This window comes from Tachysurus vachellii, chromosome 8, assembly GCF_030014155.1.
Source record: "Tachysurus vachellii isolate PV-2020 chromosome 8, HZAU_Pvac_v1, whole genome shotgun sequence".
In the NCBI taxonomy this organism is placed as follows: Eukaryota; Metazoa; Chordata; class Actinopteri; order Siluriformes; family Bagridae; genus Tachysurus; species Tachysurus vachellii.
The window spans coordinates 8,070,694-8,093,504 of NC_083467.1; the positions used below are offsets into that span (position 1 = coordinate 8,070,694).

Here is a 22,811-nt window from a genome sequence, read left to right on the forward strand (position 1 = left end):
AAGTAAAACTGAAACAGGAATTGTATGGTAATGTGAAAAAATTAAATTTCATTAGCCATGGTGTATGTAAACTGTACAAAAAACCAAAATGCACTGGTTTCTTTCTCTGTCATCAAATGTCATCATCAGAAGCCATGGTGGGGCCAAAAATGTAATCAGAAAAATATTTGCACCCTGGATATAAAAGTGGTATGATAGTCACAATTTGGCCAAAGTGCTTAGAAACCCCTAGCAAAACGAGGAAAAATACACAATACCGCAACTCATAACTAGATTATGAATTGAAAGTACATTTGCTGTTAAAGCCTATCTTTTGTTCATTTCACATTGCCAAAGGTTTTCAACTGTTTGAGGCTGTCTGGGCTGACGACTCTTACAAGTCATGACTAACTGCAACTCAGGCTGCCACTCCACTTTTCACCAGCTTGCAGTATTCAAGCAAGATGTGGGTAGGTAAGGAACAGTGGCTTGCTGTTTCTTTCCATTTAACACCAAGATCATAATTGCACTCCAGCTGATAAAATCTTTTTTTTCTTCTAAACTTGTATCCCTCAGGGGAAAAAAGAAATATACACATTTTACAGGATGAAACAGTAAGTCAAGCTTGAAACTGAACCCCAGACCTGTGACATAACAGCACTACGTCTTATACCAATGTCTAAAAATTGTAAATTAGGTGTACTACAACATTATATTGTGTATATTTAGATTGTGTGTGTTGATATATACATAAACACACTATGATGAATAATTATATTATTTATTAATTTTGCACAGAGCACAATTACTGCAAAATAACCTACTAATCTGTTAAAGAAAAAGTATTGTTTAACCTATTTTCCTTTCAAAATCTAATTAGCTGGCAGCAGCCCTTGAGTGTTATACTAGCTTTTTTCTGAGTCTCTTAGCAACAAGAACTCAGAATGCTTAAAGAGAGTGAAGGAAAGAGAGAGGGAGCGATGCACCGGTACCTGCATGACCCTTATCACAGGTAAGGGTTTAATTTGGATTTTTCTTTATTTATTTATTAAAGATGTGTCTCATTTTGACTGTACATTCTTTATAAATACTTGCTGATACATGCTTATGAATTAAACCATCCGAACATATGAAAATCTTCATCGAGAAATAAAATAAAATTTCAAATTGAGGAGTAGACTTGCATGTTTTATTTAATTTTCTGTAATTGTTATGTAAAAAAATTTAGCTAATTCAAAGTACACTGTTATGCTTTGCATGAGCTATATAATATCACGTTGTTACATTTATTATTGTAAAATAATTTACTTCTGTTTATGTGCTAGAAGCAAAGAAACAGAATTTTCTGAAATGTTTGTCAGTTGCTTACTTTTGTTTGATTTCTGGTAACATAGACTTAATGTGTTCCATTCTGAATTCTAAAGGCTTAATTACGACTGCAGCAGTATCAACACCTCATGTATAATTTAGAATGTAACGGATACCTGATCTCCTTTTGTATTATTTAGAATGTAAGCTATATTCTAATGGAAATTCAACACACTGTCAATTCTGGACTTATATACATGTGACTACAAAATACAGACGTATGAAAGAAGTAAAATGCATTTATTGGATTTTCATCAACCCTACAGCAGCTTATATTTTAATTAATTGCATAAGAAAACAGTAGGGAAACACTTGTTTAAATGAAACTATTTAAACTAGATTGAAATATAAAATGTAAATGAACCATATGACATATGCCGTAAAAGACCGATTACTGTGTGTGTAACACACAAACACACACACACACACACACACACACACACTACTATTATGAACTCTGCATTTGAAATGCTAATAAAATATTCTATGCTTTTTAAATATTGTAGCTATATCTTGTTTTTCCCTCTTCTTGCATTTTATGTCCCACTTCCTCCATGTTCTTTATTTTATAGCCTTCTCTCACCTTCTAAACTATGCCACACTGTGACACATTATCTGTATCCTATATTCAGCTAACCAGCTGTCAGTCTCCCTCCTACTGTTGTGCATTGTGGTTGGCATACATACGTTCTCCACACTGTACCTAAACTCTGAGATGGACTATTCCAGAATGCTCATTATCAGTGTCATGTATTGCAACAATCAAAACAATCAATGTTGAGTTGCTTATGTGTGTTACCATTTTTAAGCCAAATAATACTAAGGATGGGAATGGGAGTGTTACTAGTTTAATTAATTAATTAGCTATCAACTTCAAAAGCACTAGTTTGAATACATTAGAACACAATAAAGTAAAAATAAATTGTGCTTCTAAATTCAAATTAGCTTAGTCCTGTCAACTGTGGTCTTTGATAAATATGCAGTTTATTTTATTCATCTGTAATGCTGTTTCCTAAATTAAGCTATATCTAATCCTGCACATTCAATAATATAGCTTTAATATCTACTATATACACTATATGGCAAAAGCTTGTGAACATCTTTCCATAACACTCCAACCATGATATTGTGATCTTGGAAAAATGTATTAAAATTACAAATGCATTCAAAATGTATGAAACTCTTTGAGATATAATTATCTAACTCTTTACATGATGCCATATTCTGTTTATATTTTACACCAGGTCCCTGAGAACAGGACACCTTCAATTTAGAAACCATTACATTACACTTCAAAGTCCCAAATATCCATCAGTGCAGTGATGTTTCCTGTGTCTCCATTAAGCAGCAAGGCTTCTCCTAGTACTTCCCTTCTATCTTTACTTACTCCAGTGGAACAGTCAGATTCTGAAGGTGTAGAGAACCAAAAACAGTGTACCATGGTTTCCTCCCTTCCCTTGCCCTGTTGGGCCACCCAGGCCCTCTGTGATTTAGCAGTTAGTGAAACAGAGCTCAGGCGACTTCGGGAGCGGCAGGCAGTTGAGGCTGAGATAGCGGGCAGAGCAGTGGAACGTGCTCTGCTTGGAGCACAAAGAGAGGAACGTCGCCTCTTGGAAAGAGTGGAGCAGGATCATCGGGATTTACAGCGCAGACTGGAGCAGTTGCAAAGGGACAATGCAGCAGCTATCAGAGTTGGACAAGCACTTATGGAGCAGCGCTTGCATAAAATTTGTCAGTTACGAGATCGAATTAAAAAAACTGCAAATGGAGACAAAGTTGGGGGTGAAGTAGACCAGAAGTATGATTTGCTTCTTAAAAGTGTTGCAGAGCTTCTTCAGCCATGGGAAATTTCACTTGCTCTGAAACGTGTTTCGTTCAAGCCCAGTGCCCAACCAAATGCTGTCACGTTCGGTGAGATCACGGTGCAGGACCACACTGTTAATCTCCCTGTTGGTGCTTGTGGATTACAGGGACAGCTATGTTCCCTTCATGCCTCTTGTGGGCAGTGTGATAAATGGACAGAACCTGGAACAGTAGGTAGGAGCATGCCTGATGGAGCAGGGCCTGGACATAGCCAAGTTCAACTTTCATCAGATAGTTGTGGGAACCAGAGGGCTATCCGAAAAATCAAACTGTCAGCCCAAAGTGATGAAGAATCTGGTGTGAAAGATGTGAAACCACTGTCACTACATATGGGCCACTGGCCCCCAAAACTTGTCCCCAGTGCACATGAATCATCACAGGAGGAAGAGTGTGAATCACCCACATCTGAATCCAAAGGAGATGGGCTTTTCCTGGCTGTACCAGCATTGCTTAACAACATAGAGTTAGAAGAAGAATTTGTGTGTCAGCAAAATGGATCAATTCAGTCTCTTGCTTCAGAAGCAGCAAGGAACCAGCTGGAACCTCTATCCTCAGAAAGAGAATATCAGCAACAGAGAGCTCCTTTCTTATTCAACCAGTGTGAAGATCCAAAGGTGGATAGGAGGCAACAAAACTCCTTCAAGGGAAGATCTCGAATTAGCTCAATGCCATGCCCAAGAAGCCATAGAGATCCCAAATCTAGTCACATTTGCCAGGATTTGCCATCACATGACCTTCCATTGTCTCACTTTGCTACATCCTTTGATGATCATGGATACAACCGTAGTCCTTCTCCTGCTGAGAGTGTTGATTCTGGATACACGTTCATTCTCAGCTCTTCTAAAAACTTTACCACTCCAAATCACAGACTCTCTAGGTCCAGTAGTGAGCTTTCTCATATACTCTTCAATGGCAAAGACCAATCAAGCAAGCGGAAGGCCAATAGGCACCAGCAATCCTCAGCATCACAGACTAAATATGGCCTTAGTCATGGAAATTATTCAGAAAATGAACACCCACAACATAAAAGACAGTCTTGGGGAGTTTCACGTTCACTGTCTATGTCAGGCATTGATCGATCCTCCCAAGAAAGACTAAATCAACATGTATGCACTGGGTCTAAGCGCAAGGATGGGTTCAGGCTCTGGGGAGAAAGAAGTGAACCAGCCCTGTTGGAATTTGAAGAGGATGCCCAGAGATTGAAAGCAGACGAAATGCGTCTTATTCGGCAATTTGGTAAACAGGGCTCAGGACGTTCAGACCTTACTCTGCCAAGTGGTGTCCATGTTACATCTCAGGGTCAGCTTTTCTTGGTGGATTGTGGGAATGCCCGTGTTCAGGTATTTGATCAGTATGGTAATGTTTTTCAGCAAGTGACTTCCCCAAATAATGACCCTAGAAGCTCATCAGGATGCTGCCGCAATTACTTTGATGTGGCTGTTAATTCCAAAGGGCTCATTGCTCTGAGCTGTGCAGCTGAACGAGCCCTGCTCATTTTTAATCGACATGGACGACTCCTGCAAACCTTTGGAGGGGGACCTTATATTGCAGGGGTGCCACGGGATGAGTTGGAAGCACCCAGGGGAGTAACAGTGACTCAGAAGGATGAATTCCTTGTTGCAGATATTCGTAAAGGCACATTAACTTCTCTGAGACTTGAGCCAAAAACTGGCTCAAGACTAGAGCGCACTTTAGTTACTGGATTTCACAGACCTTACCTCGTGACCGCATGTCTACACACTGGTCTTTTGGCAGTATCTGAGCGAGGCAGTGAGGAAGGTCGACATCCATGTGTGAAGGTTCTGGGACCTGACTGGAATGTTCTGCGCATCCTGGGAGTTTGTTCTAGCATGGGGCCTGTTCTCACCAGCCCCTGGGGACTCTGCATTGACAGCAACGGAGCCGTGCTAGTAGCAGATTGGGCAGAGCAGCATTGTGTGGTGCTATACCCACCAGAAGGTAAAGGTAGAGTAATGATTACTGAGGGACTAAGTAACCCCCGAGGCCTTGCCTTGCTACCCAATGGATTCTTAGTAGTGTCAGACAGTATGCACCACTGCATCAAGGTATACCAGTACAAATAAATAATTACTTCAAAACAAATAAAAAGCTGTGGCTGCTAAGTGTATTGTGTTTTAAATAATTCTGACTGAAATTTAACTGTATATATATTTTACCATTTTTATTCCTAGTGTTGCATTGGGAAATCATACATAAAACAAAGCGTTATGCAGTCTACATACTGCTTACACCATCATTGTTTTTTCTCCAACTCATGCATTTAATGATGCATGAACTTCAATGAAATCACACAATTACATGTTCATATTTTACAAAGATATCTTATTTTTTGCTAGCTGTCCTTGCATAGCATAGTGCTTGTAACAATACTCCTGTAACATTACAGCTTGCAAATGTAAAACCATTCCTTTAATTTGATATTTTAGCTAGATTTGAGTTTCAAATCTAAATGTAACTTTTCAAATGAAAGTTCAAATTGTTTTAAACTGTTTTAATTTTCTTATATTATGCATGACTATTGTATAATTCTACATGTTATTTAATGTTAATTAAATTCATTAATTGGTGTGGTTTATGCTGTGGAAGAATATAATTTGCTATAAGTTTGCTGTATTTTGTCTTATAAAATCTTGAAAAGCTTGACAGATGAGACCTTGATTTTTTTTAATCTGTGATCTAGCCATCTAAATGTTTTGCATAGTAAGAGTTTCACAGACCGATGGGAACAGCATATAAAGGGTGTTATACTTTCCAGGCATCCTTTTGGGATAGGAGGAAACTTGTTTATTGATGTGGTGGTGTTTTAATGGTGCAGTGCAATGAAAGCAATTCCCCTAAATAAGAAACAGACACATTCTTCAGCTGTGTGTATGTGTGTGTGTATATGTGTGTGTTATATATATATATATATATATATATATATATATATATATATATATATATATATATATATATATATATATATATATATATATATATATATATATATATTATATATATATATATATATATATATGTGTGTGTGTGTATATATGTGTGTGTGTATATATGTGTGTATATATGTGTGTATATATGTGTGTGTATGTGTGTATGTGTTTGTGTGTGTTTGAAGGCAGGGGGTATAGCTTGATGAAATGGAATTTGGAAACACTGTGTTTGTGTTTAATATTCCCTATCTGCAAAGTTTGAACAATTACAGGAATGTAGTTAGTGATTTGTGAGTCTTTGTAATCTCTGACACTTTATGGAATGACTGTGGAATCTTTAGAACGGTCTCCAAAACCTTCACTCGGCCTCAAACTACTCTGGAATTTTTCCCTACAAGCTGTAGAATATTAGTTTTGAAAAACTGAAAACCTCCCACTGACAGCAGGAGATGATGACTAACCAGCACACAGACACTCTCACACACATATACACACAGCTGTTTCTCTGATGCATTTGCCTATGAACTACCGTATTTGTAGTAAATTTAAAATAAAGGATTGTACACTTTAAAATCCATTGGTACTTTCAGTGGTAAAATTCTGTTTCTCTCCCCTTCTGTGTACTGACCTTTAACAGAATGTCAGTTTCACACAGTTACCTATCCCAAACAAATACCAAGTTCACAGTGTATTAAAGTGGCTTTCACACTACACGAGATAAGGGTGTACGTGTAAGAAAATACAGGTAGATCAACTCTATCATGGAAATCTCTTAGCTTGTGGACAGAGGCTGCACAGAAACCAGATTAACCTGTTCTACCTTGAGATGGAGTTTTGGGTAGCTAAATATAAATATCTTCTAACTCTTTACCAAGCCATTAACTATTTACTGTCAAAGATCTGACCACCACCCTGACAATGGCAAAAGCTCATTACAATGCATGTCCTCTAGTTATTTTTAGTGGTATTCAGTTCTGTTCACAGGACTAGTGTTAAATTTGTATTTTTGCATGGTGAACAGTATCTCAAATCTGTTTTTTTAAAAAACAAACAGCAATGTTCCGGAATTTGATATATTCATAGCTGCACCACACATAATACTATGCAACTACACAGCGACAGTGTAGGTTGTCTGTTGTGGTTCTATGGTGGCTGTTTTCCACTGATAGAGCTGTTAGAATTGAGCAGTCATATTGCTCATTGCAACACAGATCAGTATATTAAACAAAATTCCATCATAAACCCTTATAGCTTATAGTAAACCAACTTAATTACCTCTATAATAACATTGTGAAAGGTAGAATTAAAAAAAAAAACAATTGTCATTATAATAATTGTATATTTGTTGCATAAAGTTACATATATTCAGCAAAACAAATGAAGACTGTGGACAGAAACATAGCTGAAGGCAAAAGTTAAAACTGCCTCCCTAGTGCCAGCAACTATACAGTAGAACAGACTGTAGACCCTGCAAAACAAATTATTATTTTTTTAAATCAATGAATAGGTACAAAACAATTTTCCCCCCAATTGTTTTTATGGATAGGTTACCTAATTCTCATAAAATTATTTCAAAAGTGTCTTATGGGGAATCCAATTATGTTACACTACCCATAGTGTAAATTTATTTCAGCTGAAGACAAATGCTCACAGTAATACCAATATGGTCTGTTATAATTTGCCCAAGAAATATGTTTTTCTGTTCAGTCTTACATGCTTTGAATGTATTTATATAATTACTTAAGGCACTATATGGATGAGATCAAACAGTGACTATGTCTTTGAAACAATGGATGCTGTTGGTGTTTTGTAAGCAGTATTGCAATATTATAGCAAGATTGCAATGAGTGTTGTAGCTAATCACAACCATGCCAAGATTCAGTATAACCACACAATTGTGTTTGCTTTAATACTAGAGTAACTAACATTGCAAAAATGTGTTTGAAATGTTAGTTGGGATCTATTTACGCTATTGTAAATAGATCCCAATAAAGCTACAGTACATGCACTTTATATACTGTCAGATTTGTACATTCTTGTCAAAGAAGCTTCCTGGGAAACTGTCTTTCCTTCTTCCTTTTCATCTTTATCAAATGAGCTTTCGTTATAGTAAATCAAAAGATATTCATGATGAATGTATCATTTGCTGTGCCTGCTTCTGTCATTATCTCTACTGTAGTAATAGTTGGTCTGATATAATGAGTGAAACTTCCCAATGTGGTTATAGAAAATATAAGCATTGAAAATCTTGGAACACTGCTCAACCAATCGAATTAGTGAACCAGAACTAACTGTTGCATAATAATGGTTAGAACATGTGTACATAAAAGAAGGTGTACAATTTGCATACATTTAAGGACATCTGTTTCTAAGCTGTATATGTCTTGATGTTTGTGTAGGTGGCATTTTGACTTGTTTGCCCTGTTTGCTTTAGGGGATTTTTCTTTTTAAGTAACAAGCTTTAGAAAGGCAATAAAAGAGTCTTCACTGAGTTGTGAAAAAGAAAAGAGAGAGTGTCACAATGATTCTGCAAACAAAAAGACGCTTGCAGAAGAATGTCAGATATTTTCACACATACTGAAAATAAACAGGGACACAAGAAAATCATTTAAAAGTTTTGCACAGCAAAAGCTAAAAGTTATAGTAAAAGCTTTAATGTACATTTAGAGGCACTACAGAATATTAGCACATTAGACACATAAGACACACTTTTGTGTACATTTTAGTGACATTTCTTTACTGAACCCAAAGTTGTACTGATTTTTGTACTGGCAAAAAAAAAAAAAATTGGCCCTGTTTTGTTTGCATTTGAGAGAAAGAGATAAGTTCTTGCTCCTTCACTACAAGTTGTCACAGTGCATAAATCCTCATAAAAAATGACCAATTATTAGCATTAACCATTAACAAGAACAGTGAAAGTTATAAGATTAAGTAAATAATATATTTACACATGTGAAATATAATAAAACCTCTTCCTCTCTCTTATATGTCCATGGCACTTGCCGTTATACAAATTTTAGAACCATTTTGTTTGTCAGTCCTACTGTAATATTGAATCCATCATTTCTTTTAATCCATGTGAACTGTTTATGTATTGCAAAATTATTGTCTGTTGATTCACTGTTTACACAAAAGAGAATAGTACTCAAAATGAGTCAATAAAACAAAATCACTAAAATATAGCTGGGTAACAACAAACTTGAGTAACAGCTATAAAATGGTCATCGATGATGACCTAACATTTCTGAAAAGAAATGCAAAATTCAAACAGATAAAAATGGTCATACTATTTTTGTTGAGTTGATGCATGATAATTATTTTATGAAAATGTTAAGACAACATTAGACTGAGGTGCATTCCAGCTAAATTAATGGTCTTCTCTATCCTTGTGCTCTTTCACATTATTTTGTACAAAGAAGAAAAAGAATGTGTTAAAGGTGCTTTATTATAAAGGGTACCCCAGCATCATAGGAGAAAATCTAAAAACAACAAAAATATATATATATATATATATATATATATATATATATATATATATATATATATATATATATATGCGCTTATATATGCTTTTATTTGTAGAACCTTCTCAATGTATTATATTTCACTTTGTTCTATATGATGAATTGTCTGGATTGGTTTGTCCTTGTTCAGGTACTTCATAGACTATAAAAATAAACCATATGATGCTGGACCTATGGGACACCCTTTACTATGCATATACTATGAATATACTATTCATGCTTTACCTTGAGCCATTTGAGCCATTATATAAATCCATGTTGTACTTGTGCAAATAAACAAATAAACTTTACTATATATTAAGAATATCTTCATTTTCATGTTGTTCTTTGACCACATATGTAATAACATTTTCCTGTATGCAACCTTATTCCCATGTTGTGTTTGTAAGAATATTTTCCTGTGATTGTGTGAGTGTTTGAGTGAGGGGGAGCTAGCAGTTCTCCATTGTGACTTGTCATAAAAATATCCAGAAATTACACAGCATAGGCCCTTTGAAGTTCATTAGTTATTTGCCTCTCCTTTGCTGCTACTTTACCCAATATTTTTAAGCGAGTCAAAGGATATTTTGTGTTTGGTATGCTGGCCTCGTTTCATATTTGGTTCTCCACTACGCAGAGTGCCTTACAGCCACAGCACCCTCTCCTCCTTGATCTCCTAATTATCATGGGTTTCCTACAAAAGACAAAGATGTCATTAGCATTCCAGACATTCTCTGCTAATATAGTGTGGAGAGCAAAGTGTCTCTAACTCTTTAATTAGTAATTACTTTGAATCTGTTAATTTTTCCCATTCAGTTTCAAAATGACTTTTTTTTTATACTCATATAAAAATAATATGCCCTTACTTTAGAGTGGTGTTTCCCGCTTGTAAAGTGCTGCGCTGGTTGGCCCCTCAAACTGCAATTTAATGGCCTGTTTGAGGTTAAGCTGAGGGTCTGTGGTTGTGATGAACACAGATTCCTCTAGTAAGGCACCATGTGGAGAGATGGATGACAGGTCAAATGTTGGGGACATTGTTGTTTTTTTAAAGCCATCCCAGCTCTCTTTTTGTGCATGAGACTGAAGATGAATGGGGAGATATCCTAAAGGTGGACTGTCTCTATTTATTGGCTGTCTAATAGCCCCCTCTTGGTTTGGTGTCAACCCTAGAGACAATATTACTGAGTTCCACTTGCAACTTCCAAATTTCAGGGGACTGTTTTCTAACTCATTCTCAATCAAGTGAGGAGTATGGGGCTTCAAGATGTAGTCAACAGTTTGTGGAGACGCAAGACCTTTAAGGGAAACATGCAAGTCCTGTAGTTCAAGAACTGTGCATTGTGCATTGATAGGGTTATCTTTGGAATCTGCTTTCTGCTTGTTCCTTGCAGTGCTTTTTTGTAGGCTAGAATGGTTTAAGTCATGTAAAGGTAAGGTAGATGGCCGACTGCGGCAGCGGGGTAGTGAGTGCTGCTGAATCTGCTGTGTGAAGCTTAATGTGTCTGCAGGCACGGTCTGTACTGTGGCCAGAGAGTGGCATGTGGAGGAGGATGTCTGAGAACCAGGAACTGAATTAAATCTTTCAGCTGTAGAAGCAGGTGAGCAAGAGGCTGACAAAGAGTTTGATGAGGTGGAGAAAGTTGCTGGGCCACCATTTACAGAGCCCTCAACAGAGCAGGTGGAAACCTGAGTTTTCAGCATGGAGGAATTGGAGGTGCCTGGAGTTTCACAGAGTGAAGGTAGGTGTCCAAGGAATGGCTTTGCTCCATAGCTTTCGAGCAGGCGGACAATGGTAAAATTACCTCTCTTTCCTGCAACTTTTACTGGACTGCGGCCATAGTAATCCACAAGATCTGGTTCAGCACCATTTTCCAAAAGCATGGCCACAATTTCAGTGTGTCCCTCCTGAGCAGAAATACTGAGTGCTGTGGCACCTTGTTTTTTGCAAGCTAGATTAACATTTATGCCTCTAGCTCTGAGCAGCAATCTCCCAGCACTCATGTTCCCCCGCCATGCTACAAAATGCAGTGGTGGTCGACCCTCTGAGTCCTGTGCATTAGGGTCTGCACCATGTCTGAGCAACAGTTCAATCCCATCTAGGTCACCTTGCCAAGCTGCTACATGTAGTGCTGTACGGCCCTCTGCATCTCTTGATTCTAGTGGAACACCCCCTTTCTCTATGAGCAAGGTGGCTATATCCAAACAGCCTTCCAGAATTAGCAAGTACAGAAGAGGTCTTCCTTCTGCATCTCGAACATCACTGTCAGCTCCACGTCTCAAGAGCAGTTCTACCACCTCCCCATGCCCTTGCAGAGCAGCTGCACTGAGAGCAGAGTGTCCATTATACCCTCTATGATCAATAGGTGATTTACGATCAAGCAAGAGTCTAACTGTACTGCAGTGACCTTCCTGTGCTGCTAGAATGAGTGGTATCCGGCCCTCCACGTCCAATTCACCAACTCTAGCCATACTACCTTGTTCTGTGAGTACAGTACAAATACTCTTGTGGCCCTCACAGGCAGCTGCATGTAGTGGTGTCCAGCCCAAATCATCTTTGTGATTCTCATCCAGGCCCCGGTCCAGTAGGGCTCTCACAACTTCTACGCTGCCCTTAGCAGCAGCTAAGCAGAGTGCTGTGCGACCTTCTCCATCAATTCCATCTACTGCTGCACCCCAAAATAGCATTCGGTTCACAGTGCCTGCATGGCCCATGGCTGCAGCTGCAAGAAGTGGTGTGACAGCAGAGGGGTAGGTTCCAGCACTCACATCCACATCAGCCCCAGCCTCCAGAAGAAGCTCTACAACTTCCTCATGTCCCTCATAGGAGGCAAGGAGTAATGGTGTCATTCCATCTTTGTCCTTATGCTCTGGATCAGCACCCCTTTCCAGCAACAGACCCACAACCTCTATATGTCCTCTCCCCCCTGCTGCTGATGGCACACACAGTGCAGCTACTGAGAGTGCAGTACGTCCATCACCATCTGCCAGATCCACTTCTGCACCAGCATCCATCAATATCTCTACTGCCTCCTTTTGCCCCATATAGGCGGCAGCAATGAGCGGAGTACGGCCTTCATTGTCCCTCTTATCAACTGTAGCACCATGGCCAATAAGAGTCAGCAAAATCTCCTCATGTCCCCCCCAGGCAGCAGCTCGTAAAGCTGTGCGCCCATCAGGATCACAACCATCTACCTCTGCTCCTACCTCTAGTAGTATCTTCACTGCTTCCTTATGACCCCCCCATGAGGCTGATCTTAGAGCTGTCCATCCTTCACCATCTGCGTGCTCCAGCAATGTTCGAACCATGCCATACTCTTGATCCTGAATCCAGTCAAGAATAACCTGAAGTACACCTACATGGCCCTGCCTGGCTGCAAGCGTTAGAGGTGTTTGTCCTTGGTTGTCACTTAGAGAAGGGTCTGCTCCACGACACAGTAGTAATGCAGTTATATCTGCAAGCCCGTTGTGAGCTGCAGTAGAGAGCAGAGTTCGTCCATCTGATGGATCTGTCCTGTTTACGTTAACCCCACTATCCAGAAGTGCTCGCACAGAGTCCTCTCTTTGCAGTGCCCTTCTCACTATTGCTCTCCCTTTACCCACACAGTGTACACCCACACTAGGACCATTGTCTAGTGAACAGGTGGGGGGGAAAACACCACTTTTCATCAGAAGCTGAAGCACATCCTGTTGAACCAGCACAGGTGTTTGCATGGAAATGTAATGTTGAAAGAAAGTGGCAGATGGGCCCTTCCCACAGTTCCCAAGAGTAGGAACTCCAGTCCAAAGCATCCATAGTGCCAGCAATGATGGCTCCCCTGAATGTATTCCACTGTTGAGGAGGTGATGGCCCAATTGGCATACCTCTTCTGTCTTAAGGCTTTTAGATCTCAGTGATAGGGACATGGCAAGTGAAAGATGACCATCTTTAGTACTGCACAGAAACTTTTGTGTACAGTACTTCACATCAGTTAACCACTCTGCAAAACTACCATGGAACAAGATCTTACTCTCCTCTGGCCCATCTACTATCAGTGCTTTGAGGGCATGCATTTGTGACTGAAAGTCCTCATGTACTAAGCAAGCATCCCTAGTTTGTGCAGCACTGAAGAGTTCCTCAAGATTTAGGGGTCGTGGGGAGGCAAGAATAATGTTCAGTAAGGGCCTAACGTGGACAAAGAGTCTACGGGGGAAAAGTCGCTGACAGAGCCATAGATAGAGACCATTTAGTGTACCTGGTATGTCTCGGATTTCTCTGAGCCCTACTAAACCACTTGCTACACCATCCAGCACTCGCTCAAGGAACAGAAAGCAGCCACCACTCTTGATATGGAGCAAATTAAGCATGTCAGCTGTCTCTGGTGTGAGCTGCCGCCGCAGGGTCCCCTCCTGGTCTAGCCTCCGTAGAATATAATGCTGAACATCTTGTACAGCCAAAGGTTTCCGCAAGTCATCTAGACATAGCTTTCGAAAACCTGCACAACAAAAATGAGAGAGATTTGTCATGATGGATGAATGACAAAGAGCAGATATAATAACTGAATGCATAAACGATGAAATGAAAGGCTACTCGGTTTTCTTACAGTTCTTTCTTTGTCAGACTTTCTTTGACTGTTTTAGTAAATGTATGGTACAGAATGGAATAAAATGTACATAAAGACATTTACACATGTACATGCAGACATGCACTGTGAGAAGCAAAATAATGTAGCACAGTATTACCGAATTTTTTTATTATTATTTTTTTAAACCAGTAAACAAAAATCCTACTCAAATATATAGGTTTCCATTGAAAAGCATGGCCCAGTGTGCACACTAAGGTTAAATAACAAAATTAAAAGGAGGCACCAGACGGCACACAATACTGAGGTCATGGTTAGGACATGTAAAACCAAGTTAAATAAAAAGTAAAAAAATATATATATTTGTCAACATATTCCTGCTAATAAATGAACAAAACGATTCTGTTACATTAAAGAGTAAACACTGAAAAATATGTAATGTTTTGTTTTGACAATGTTTCATTCTTATTTATTCATTCTAAAATATTTCTAGAAAGAAATGGTTGATTGTTCTGTTCTATCGTATAGCTTCATCCATATATCCTTGAATGTTATATCTTGTTAAGGAGGGTTGCCAAATTCAGTGCTGGTACTTAGTGAAAATTATGCTATACTTTACTGTATGATGGAAAAAAGAACATACCCGAGAACATCTTGCATACAGCCTTATTCTGTCTGCGGGCAGAACAGACCAGGAAAATCCACGGTGGCAAGTATTGGTGGTGTCTGTGGAGGAGCTCTGCTATTGAAGTACTCTGAGTACCTGTAGTCCCTGTTGTCAGGCTTTCACCAACTCCAACAGTCCCACCACAGCCAGAATCCAGAGAATCTATCACTATGTAAAGACTCTCAGATGGAGAGGGCAAGGAGTGCAGGGTCTCCAATACTGCCCTGATATAAACAAAAGAATGGGTGAGTTAGTTTAACAAAAATGTAGCATTTAAATATCTTATTTTTTTTATTTATTTACCATCTTTACATTACATTCACAAGCATTCTTATTACTCATTTTAATGAGCTGTTTCCATATATTTACAGGCCCTGCCTACATTTACTGCATTTTAATACTTTATAAAGCTGAGCCACATTCCAATCCCTCATATCAGTCTTGAATTTTTTAATGCATCTCTGGTAATCTCACAGAACAGTTTTTTATTTAATTAAGAATGTGGGTGTTGTGAAAAAATGTAAGATGAGAAAACAAAGAGTGAGAAGGAAGTGGGGATCTAGGAACAGGAACAGTTCTGTCTAATGGTAAACACTTAATCACAAAATCTAATTTCAGAAGAAACATTAGCTTCTCAAGCTCAACAATTTTCATAGTCTATGCATTATCATTTCAATATGGAACCACTGGAAGCTTTTGTAATCAGAAATCAAAAATACCCATTTCCCCACATTTGATTGCAAAACAGTGCATAAGCAGTGGAGGAAATAAAGCAAGGGAGGAAATGGAAGCATCGGAGGAAAACAGGGGAGTGGAGAAAAACAGAGACAGATTGGGTAATGAGTACAGGAACAGGAACATATATAAGGGACCATACAAGAATGAAAATCATGTGAGGGCAGGAAGTGAACTGGGAAAAAAGCCTTCCTTTCACTTTAACACCATCTCTCAGGCCGCATCCGCCTCTCTCTTTCACACTCTCTACACGTGTCTCATCCTCCTCTTTTCTGGACTGAGGTGTGGCTCATGTGGCATAGTGAGTCAGTGCTATGGAAGCTCAGAGATTTCCTGTGTCTTCATGCATGCTAGAGGATAAGATGTTGGCAAAGAACCTGTGATCATGCTGCTCTTAAAGTAAAGAGCAGACACTTCAAGTAAAGAGCAGACACTTCAATCAACATTCAATATTCATAGCCATTTAAATCACACAAAAAACTATGAAATACTTAAAATACTGAATTTCAAGCACATTTGAAGATAGACTTTAGCTTGAATAAAGCTGAGAAAATTGTCAGTTTGCAAAATTAACAACTGTGCTTCTGAATCATAATAATTACCATTCATTGCAATCATGTGGGTTCACTGTAATCAATTCTTGCCATTTGTCTGTACAAGCTGCTAGGCTAAGATGGGTTTATCTCCTATTAACAATTTACACTGTACTGAATATTCCATAATACAGTTATTGCAGATCTGACAGGATATTGGAACTTTTGTTTGGTCCAAAATAAGTTTGTTTACATTATTCACAATAACTGACACGTTATGATCAAAAAAAAAAACTCATGCTCCGATTCAAAGAGCTTGGCAGGTCCTTAGCAGGGTATGCACTTTGATGACGAGGTTACATACTGTATGGCTAAGGACAGTGGAGCAGGAGTAAACCTTGGATGACCATCTTGGCAGTGGTTCAGTAGGGACTGGCTTAATAAGCCAATGGACAGAATAAAGGACAAACAGAACTGAAATAAACAAACAATAGGGAGGATAAACAATAAAGTAAACATTCGTTTGAAAATTTCAAATAATAATTTGGCCTGTTGTTTGTCTCATTCTCCTTTATCTTGATATCTTAAACCAATGTAAATTGGAAAAAGGCAAAGTAAGTTTCCAGACATATACTGATGTAATTATGCTGGCTTATAGAAGCCAACATTCTGTTTTGCTTATTATTCTTCAAAAATATATTAATTGCTACTCCTTCTAGGCATTTCGAGCTACATGCACCAAAATCGGATATGTCGTAGACCCTGATCTGATGTTTGTTGCTACTACTTTTCTAACGGTCTTTTTTGCCCTAAACACCCATTATAAATTTTAGAGGTTTATAACTCGGCAAGCTGTCGAGCTAACTACACCAAACTCGGCCAGCTTCTTTAGGGTGATACTCTGGAAGTTTTAAAGTTTTACACCAGTATCGACTGGCCTTTTGGTTTTCCCACAGCCCACCCCAATATATGCAAAACCAATAAACTTTCCACAACATTGACGTGACATCAAAACACTCAGAACAATGAGGTGAACTTCCTCACGTGTTTTCAGATGACATCACGTGCTGTCACCTGCAGCCCTGCCCCAAAATAAAAAATTACCACAAAATGAACATGTGCTATAACAAAACACTCAGCACAATGACGTCATGTGCAGCCCCCAAAATATGAAATTACCATAAAATGGATGAACTTGGTAATGTGACTGTTTTTTTTTAACATGGATTCCATAAGATCTTAGAAATAATCTTTTGAGATTTTGGTCATGATAGTTTTGTTCAGTTTTTGTGAGCCTGTGCCCGCTGCAGCTTTCTGTTCTTGGTTGACAGAAGTGTTGAAGGCTTCTGCTGTTGCAGTTTGAAATAGTTAGCTTTCTGATATGGTTTTCTGTTCACCACAGTTGTACAGAGTTGTTTCCTGAGGTAATGTAGTCTTTCTGACAGCTTGTACCATTCTGGACATTCTCCACTGACCTCTGCCTTCAATAAGGTGCTTACATCTACAGAACTGTCTCTCACTGGATGTTAAAATTCTATAATAATCACCAATAATCATACCACAGTCAAAATCATTGAGATCACATTTGCTTCCTCTCTCATTGTTGACATGAACATTACCTGAAGCTACTGGCTCGTAGCTGTATGATTTTATGCACTGCACTGCTGACTCATGATTAGATGATTAGATAACTACATGAATGTGCAGGTGTACAGGTGTTCCTGGCAAAGTGCTCAGTGAGTGTAATGGCCTAATGGCTTAAAATGGTTTGCCACAACAATTTTAACAGTCCAAATTGTCTAGTCTTCCAAAATAGAATTTTAAATAATTATGTTATTAGAAGAAATTGCACAGCAAATTAAAATGCAAATAATTTTGTTTGTGTACAAGTACTTTAAGTATCCTAGACCAATATTATGCACTTTCATTGAAGGATGAAGGTTAGAAGGCTGGTTATATCAGAGAATAGAATGTCTTTTTTGAAGCTTTTTGAACCTCATGTTTAACCTCTACCTAGCCGCTTATCTTGTCGATGCCATTTGCAGGACTAAAATGATGGGTCTTAACTGATTTTAGCCACTCGACATGCAGGTTCAAGCTCAAGTTCAAGGAACAACATGGGAACAACATTTACTCTGTCTTCAAGAATTCAAATTTCACTATATTTTAAATACAATGAGCAAACCGTTTACTTTACGTTATAATATGATAAACTTTCAAACTGTTAGCTCAGAGTTTGCCCATTATAATTCTTTAAGTCAAATGGGTGAGCTCACAAATTGTTACCCATCCCTATTAAGTCAAAAACAATAGAAATTCACTATACTTCATGTAATAAAAAAGCTTTGGTTCGAACACTATTTTATGATAATGTTGCAAAAAGATTTACATAAATTACATTTAAACATCCTGTGTCAGTAAGAGTAATGTTACGAGTAATTTGTCTTGTTTGTATAAATGATGGTAGGTGTAAAATATGATCTGTGTATACTCTAAGGGTCTTCTGAATCCTCTTCATTAAAGATGCACATCCCCTCTGACAACTGCTAAGGGTATGTTGAGCTGATTTTTAAAGATTAAAACCTAGTATAATTTAAGTAAACCTATCAGCTAGTTTCAGATCTATGATGTAATACATAATACATGTGTAAATGATCTTTTCCACATAGTTTCACAACTTGCGACAGTAACTGGCCTCCATAATTTTTTGAACTCTGTTTTAACAGGTTTAGTAGCTCGACCCCCCAGGAAGCCAAGTTTACACACCTTTAGACAGTCCTCCAGTGAGCTATTCTCTTTCTCATTTATATATACACATTATCCTGCTTGTGTGCTACAAAAAAGAGCTCAGCAGTTTGTAAATGGTGGTATGAGGAGTGTGTAGAATGTAAGAACCTCAGCTCTGACATAAGCAAACAGGGTAATCTAATGGTAGCAACGTGCAAAAGCTCGCTAAATACCAAGCGAGAAACAGAGAGAAAGAATAGAAGAAAAGGGACAAATGCATAGCAGTGGCGACCTCACCAACTAGACCCAACATGACACAGCAGGGACACATTTTTTTCTGTCTTATGTTTTCCCCCTAAAAGGGTCATAAATAGCAACTGCCATTCATGCCTTCTAAAGCCTATTGTGACTGCTTTGAATAGAGAGCATTATTACGTTAAGGGAATAAACAAATAAATATAAGTGCCAGAGAAGCAGAACAATCACCCCTTTCCTGTCTTTCACATAAAGAATGCCATTCAATGGGGTATCAAATAATGCCATGGTTCAAGAGAAGAGACAAGGAAAAGGGAGCACAAGTAGGATTAAGCCCAGATGCACCGACAAATTGCTACAGAACAGGGTGTTGCTTCATTAATCTTCAGAAAAATACAAAAACAGCTGTTAAGATGCAAATAAGAATCAAAATTAATTATTTGAGAAATGTGCAAATTAAAGAAACATGCCATTAAGCAGGTTTGGATTAAGACTAATGTAACAAAAGTTTGATTAAATCATTAAAGAAATCAGTAAATCAAATATCTTCTAAACATATGCAAAGATACAAAACCTTGATAACACCAAATACTAAAGTAGTCTAAGATCTGTGTGTAGAAATGGCAAATTATTTGGTTACAATTAAGCAATATTAAGGAAGTCTTTAATGTGTGATTTCACTGACATGACTAACAGGCACTGTCAGATGAAGCTAAAGAAATGACAGGACTTCTTAGAAGCAAAAGCAACAAATATAAAGGACCACAGCAGACAGAAAATAGTATTCTTTGAAAGTTCTTTGAAAAGCAGACAACATGGACAAAATGAAAAGCAGGGTAGAAAAGAGAGAAATTAAACTTTTCAAGTAAAAATGTTAATATAAATACAAGATGAAATGTTTGTGCGCTAACTGAATACACAAACCTAAAGAAGCTTGTTTCTCCTTTGACACAGGCTTCAAATAAGTGATGGATGATTTTGTGTACTTTTCTCAATTCAATGTCTACACCCGAAGCATTAAGCACTCACCTCTTAAAGGTGTCATCTGGGTCACGTTGACAGTGAAGAGGATCTAGGCTGGTAGCAACAGCAGGATTGGTCAAAAGGTTGCCATAGTTCGGTGCCAATGAAGGGCTCTTACGTAGCTGCTCCACCAGGCCCAGTACAAATCTCCAAACTTCTATGCTGTCTGCATCTTCCCGTTGACAGTAGTGCCAAGCCAAGCACCGTGATGCCAGCATGCTTGCTTTCCCTGCTTCTGATTGGGGCCATACCAACTCTGTGCAGAAGGCTGTCTTACCTGTACCAGGTCCCCCCATTACCAGGACACCTGATGGGAGATGGAATGAGTCTTGCGACCTTTTGACATGATTCCTTGCCTCCAGGTATCTCTTTACCTTCTCCAGGGCCCATTCCCGACAGTGGAACCGTCGGCCCTGCAGCAAGCTTGGCCTGCAGCCCCTCATCTAGCCCAGAAAAAAGGTGTCAGGCCTTTCCCCATACTACAATTCAAGCTGCACAATGTACAATGTCCAAAGGTAAAAAAAAATTCTTCAGTTCATCTTTCTGTCATTTGTAATGATAATCACACCGTGCTGAATTATGCTGAAGTCATATGGTGAAATTTCTTCCAAAAAAGAAAATCCTTGGATGGTGTCTGGCTGAAGGTGAATTTGAATTCTGCTTTAGTTAGGACCTAGTTGTCATCTCACCTGTTAAAAGGATAGAAAAATGACTAATAAAAGACAAATAAATCTAAATATTATTGTTCAGTAGCCAGCTTACTTCATATTAATCTTCTACAGTTCACTATTAATCAAATGAATGAATATGGTTTCAATTTCTATAGGTGAATCCAACTTACGTCTCACTTCAAGCTGAAACCAATACAAGATAATCAAAAAAAGGATTATCTCACATTAATTGATCATCAAGAAAGACTATAGTCACATCAATTACGCTGGCTATAACAGAAAAAAACAGAATTGAACTGAAAGAATGAAAGATAATTAAACAAAATAAAAGAAGGTACAAGGTCTTACTTGATCTCAGATGAGCTCTGTGCATCCAAATTCCGTTCCTTGTTAATGTCCCATTAATTTCTTATATTTTTTTTTGTACTGGTTTACACCAGGATAGTGGGTCTCCCTTATTTCTCTTAGCACGTCTTTGGAGTTATGCTGACAGGATTGGACTCTTCTGTTTCTTTCACACACTCTCTGCCACACAGCTGCTCACCGGTTTTTCTTGTTCTCCTTTATCTCCTCCCCTCCTGTTCCTGGCATGTCAGGGCATGAAGAAGCATGGGCGAGAGAGCGAGAGCGAGAGAGAGAGAGAGAGAGAGAGAGAGAGAGAGAGAGAGAGACTTGTTTTGGGGTCAAAGTTTCTTCAGATAGGCATGCCAAAGCTTCCATCATTCCCTTTTCTCTGGATTGCATCAGAAGAGGAAGCGAAGAAGGCCTGTAGATCTTTGCGCTAAATATATCTCACATGCACATACAATTCACCAGAGTTCATAAAACAGAAAGGTGTTTCACTGAACAGCTGAATAGCCAAGTATATTCCTTGTTCCACTATTGAAATCCTTCTCTTACTCTCAAGCACAGGCTACTTATACATGAGTATGTATTTTAAAATAACATTTTCTATATGCTGCTCATTAAAAAAAAAAGGTTTACCCTACTCAAGAACCATGTAACACCAGTTACCAGGAAACAACAGTTGCAGCAAAAAAATAAAAAAAAGAAATAAATAATAAAAGTAAACACACTTCCTGGACCCAGACACACCTTTCCTTAACACCTGCACGTGCGAGCAAATCACGCCCTTCAGTCTCGTCATTTTCCATCACTAATCCGACGCAATCTGCAAACATATATACATTGAATTATCCCTCTTTTTATAGCTTTGCAACTACAAATTAAATATACGGATATAAATAGGTTGAATTCACAAACCTTTAAACTAATATAAAGTATATAAGCGACTAAATTGCGAAAATGAGCTTAAGGGCTGTAGCACGATGCGAACAGTTCTCCACAAGTTTAAGAAAACGTTTGTCCGTTTTGTTTCCATGCTTTTTAATACTGGCTCATCCATATCCAGATAAACTGAACCCTGGCGGACTACACGAGCTACCGACTACATAAAAAAAGCACGCGCACAAACAAACTCGACAAGGACCGAAGCCTTGAAATCATTCATAAAAATGAAAACGCTCGATCGTGACTCTTTGTGAATGAAACATTGTACCGTCATCACAATGCGCCGCGATGAATCGCTAGCGGTCTCGCCCTGCTTCTCGGTCCGTTTCTTGTTCCGATTATTTACAGTCACTGTGCGTTTGAACTGTAACAGCTCTCGCATTAACTCCACCGCCTTGACTCGATGAATCCCCGTGCCTTTTATTTTCCGCACCAGTCCAGCACGTTAAAGCGCATTGTTATATTCCCATCGCCCAAAGTTTCCCACGCGCTCCTGACACGCACCGACATGCACAATGGCATCCACCGACAAATGAACCGTGACCGTCTGAGATCAAATCCATCCTCAGTACTGCTCCATCGACCAAGTTTGATTTTTCAGATCAGTTCTGTATTTACTGAGCTGCTTATACCTCAGTATTCAGGCTGCAACTGAATGATGAACAGATCTTGATTTATACTAATAACTCA

At 38.6% G+C, this 22,811-nt stretch overlaps 2 protein-coding genes across 4 annotated transcripts; one reads left to right on the top strand and one right to left on the bottom strand.

Annotated features, from left to right (window-relative positions):
• Positions 1 to 2,602: 2,602 nt before the first annotated feature.
• On the top strand, positions 2,603 to 5,328 carry LOC132850614 (uncharacterized). The gene has a single exon (XM_060877260.1). It carries the CDS (start codon positions 2,670 to 2,672, stop codon positions 5,292 to 5,294), a length of 2,625 nt encoding a protein of 874 aa, XP_060733243.1. The 5' UTR covers positions 2,603 to 2,669; the 3' UTR covers positions 5,295 to 5,328.
• Positions 5,329 to 9,720: 4,392 nt separating this feature from the next.
• Positions 9,721 to 22,811, bottom strand: ankrd50l (ankyrin repeat domain 50-like). 3 transcript variants are annotated; one of them, XM_060876052.1, is made up of 6 exons: positions 22,390 to 22,811; positions 21,180 to 21,415; positions 20,167 to 20,849; positions 14,864 to 15,111; positions 10,528 to 14,133; positions 9,721 to 10,355 (listed from the first exon to the last, which is right to left on the bottom strand). In XM_060876052.1, exons 3-5 carry the CDS (start codon positions 20,601 to 20,603, stop codon positions 10,529 to 10,531), a joined length of 4,290 nt encoding a protein of 1,429 aa, XP_060732035.1. In that variant the 5' UTR covers positions 20,604 to 20,849; positions 21,180 to 21,415; positions 22,390 to 22,811; the 3' UTR covers positions 9,721 to 10,355; position 10,528. The 3 variants fall into 3 exon arrangements, with proteins under 3 accessions (XP_060732035.1, XP_060732037.1, XP_060732036.1); XM_060876054.1 differs by having other exon boundaries at positions 21,180 to 22,002; XM_060876053.1 differs by having other exon boundaries at positions 21,180 to 22,002; positions 22,095 to 22,811.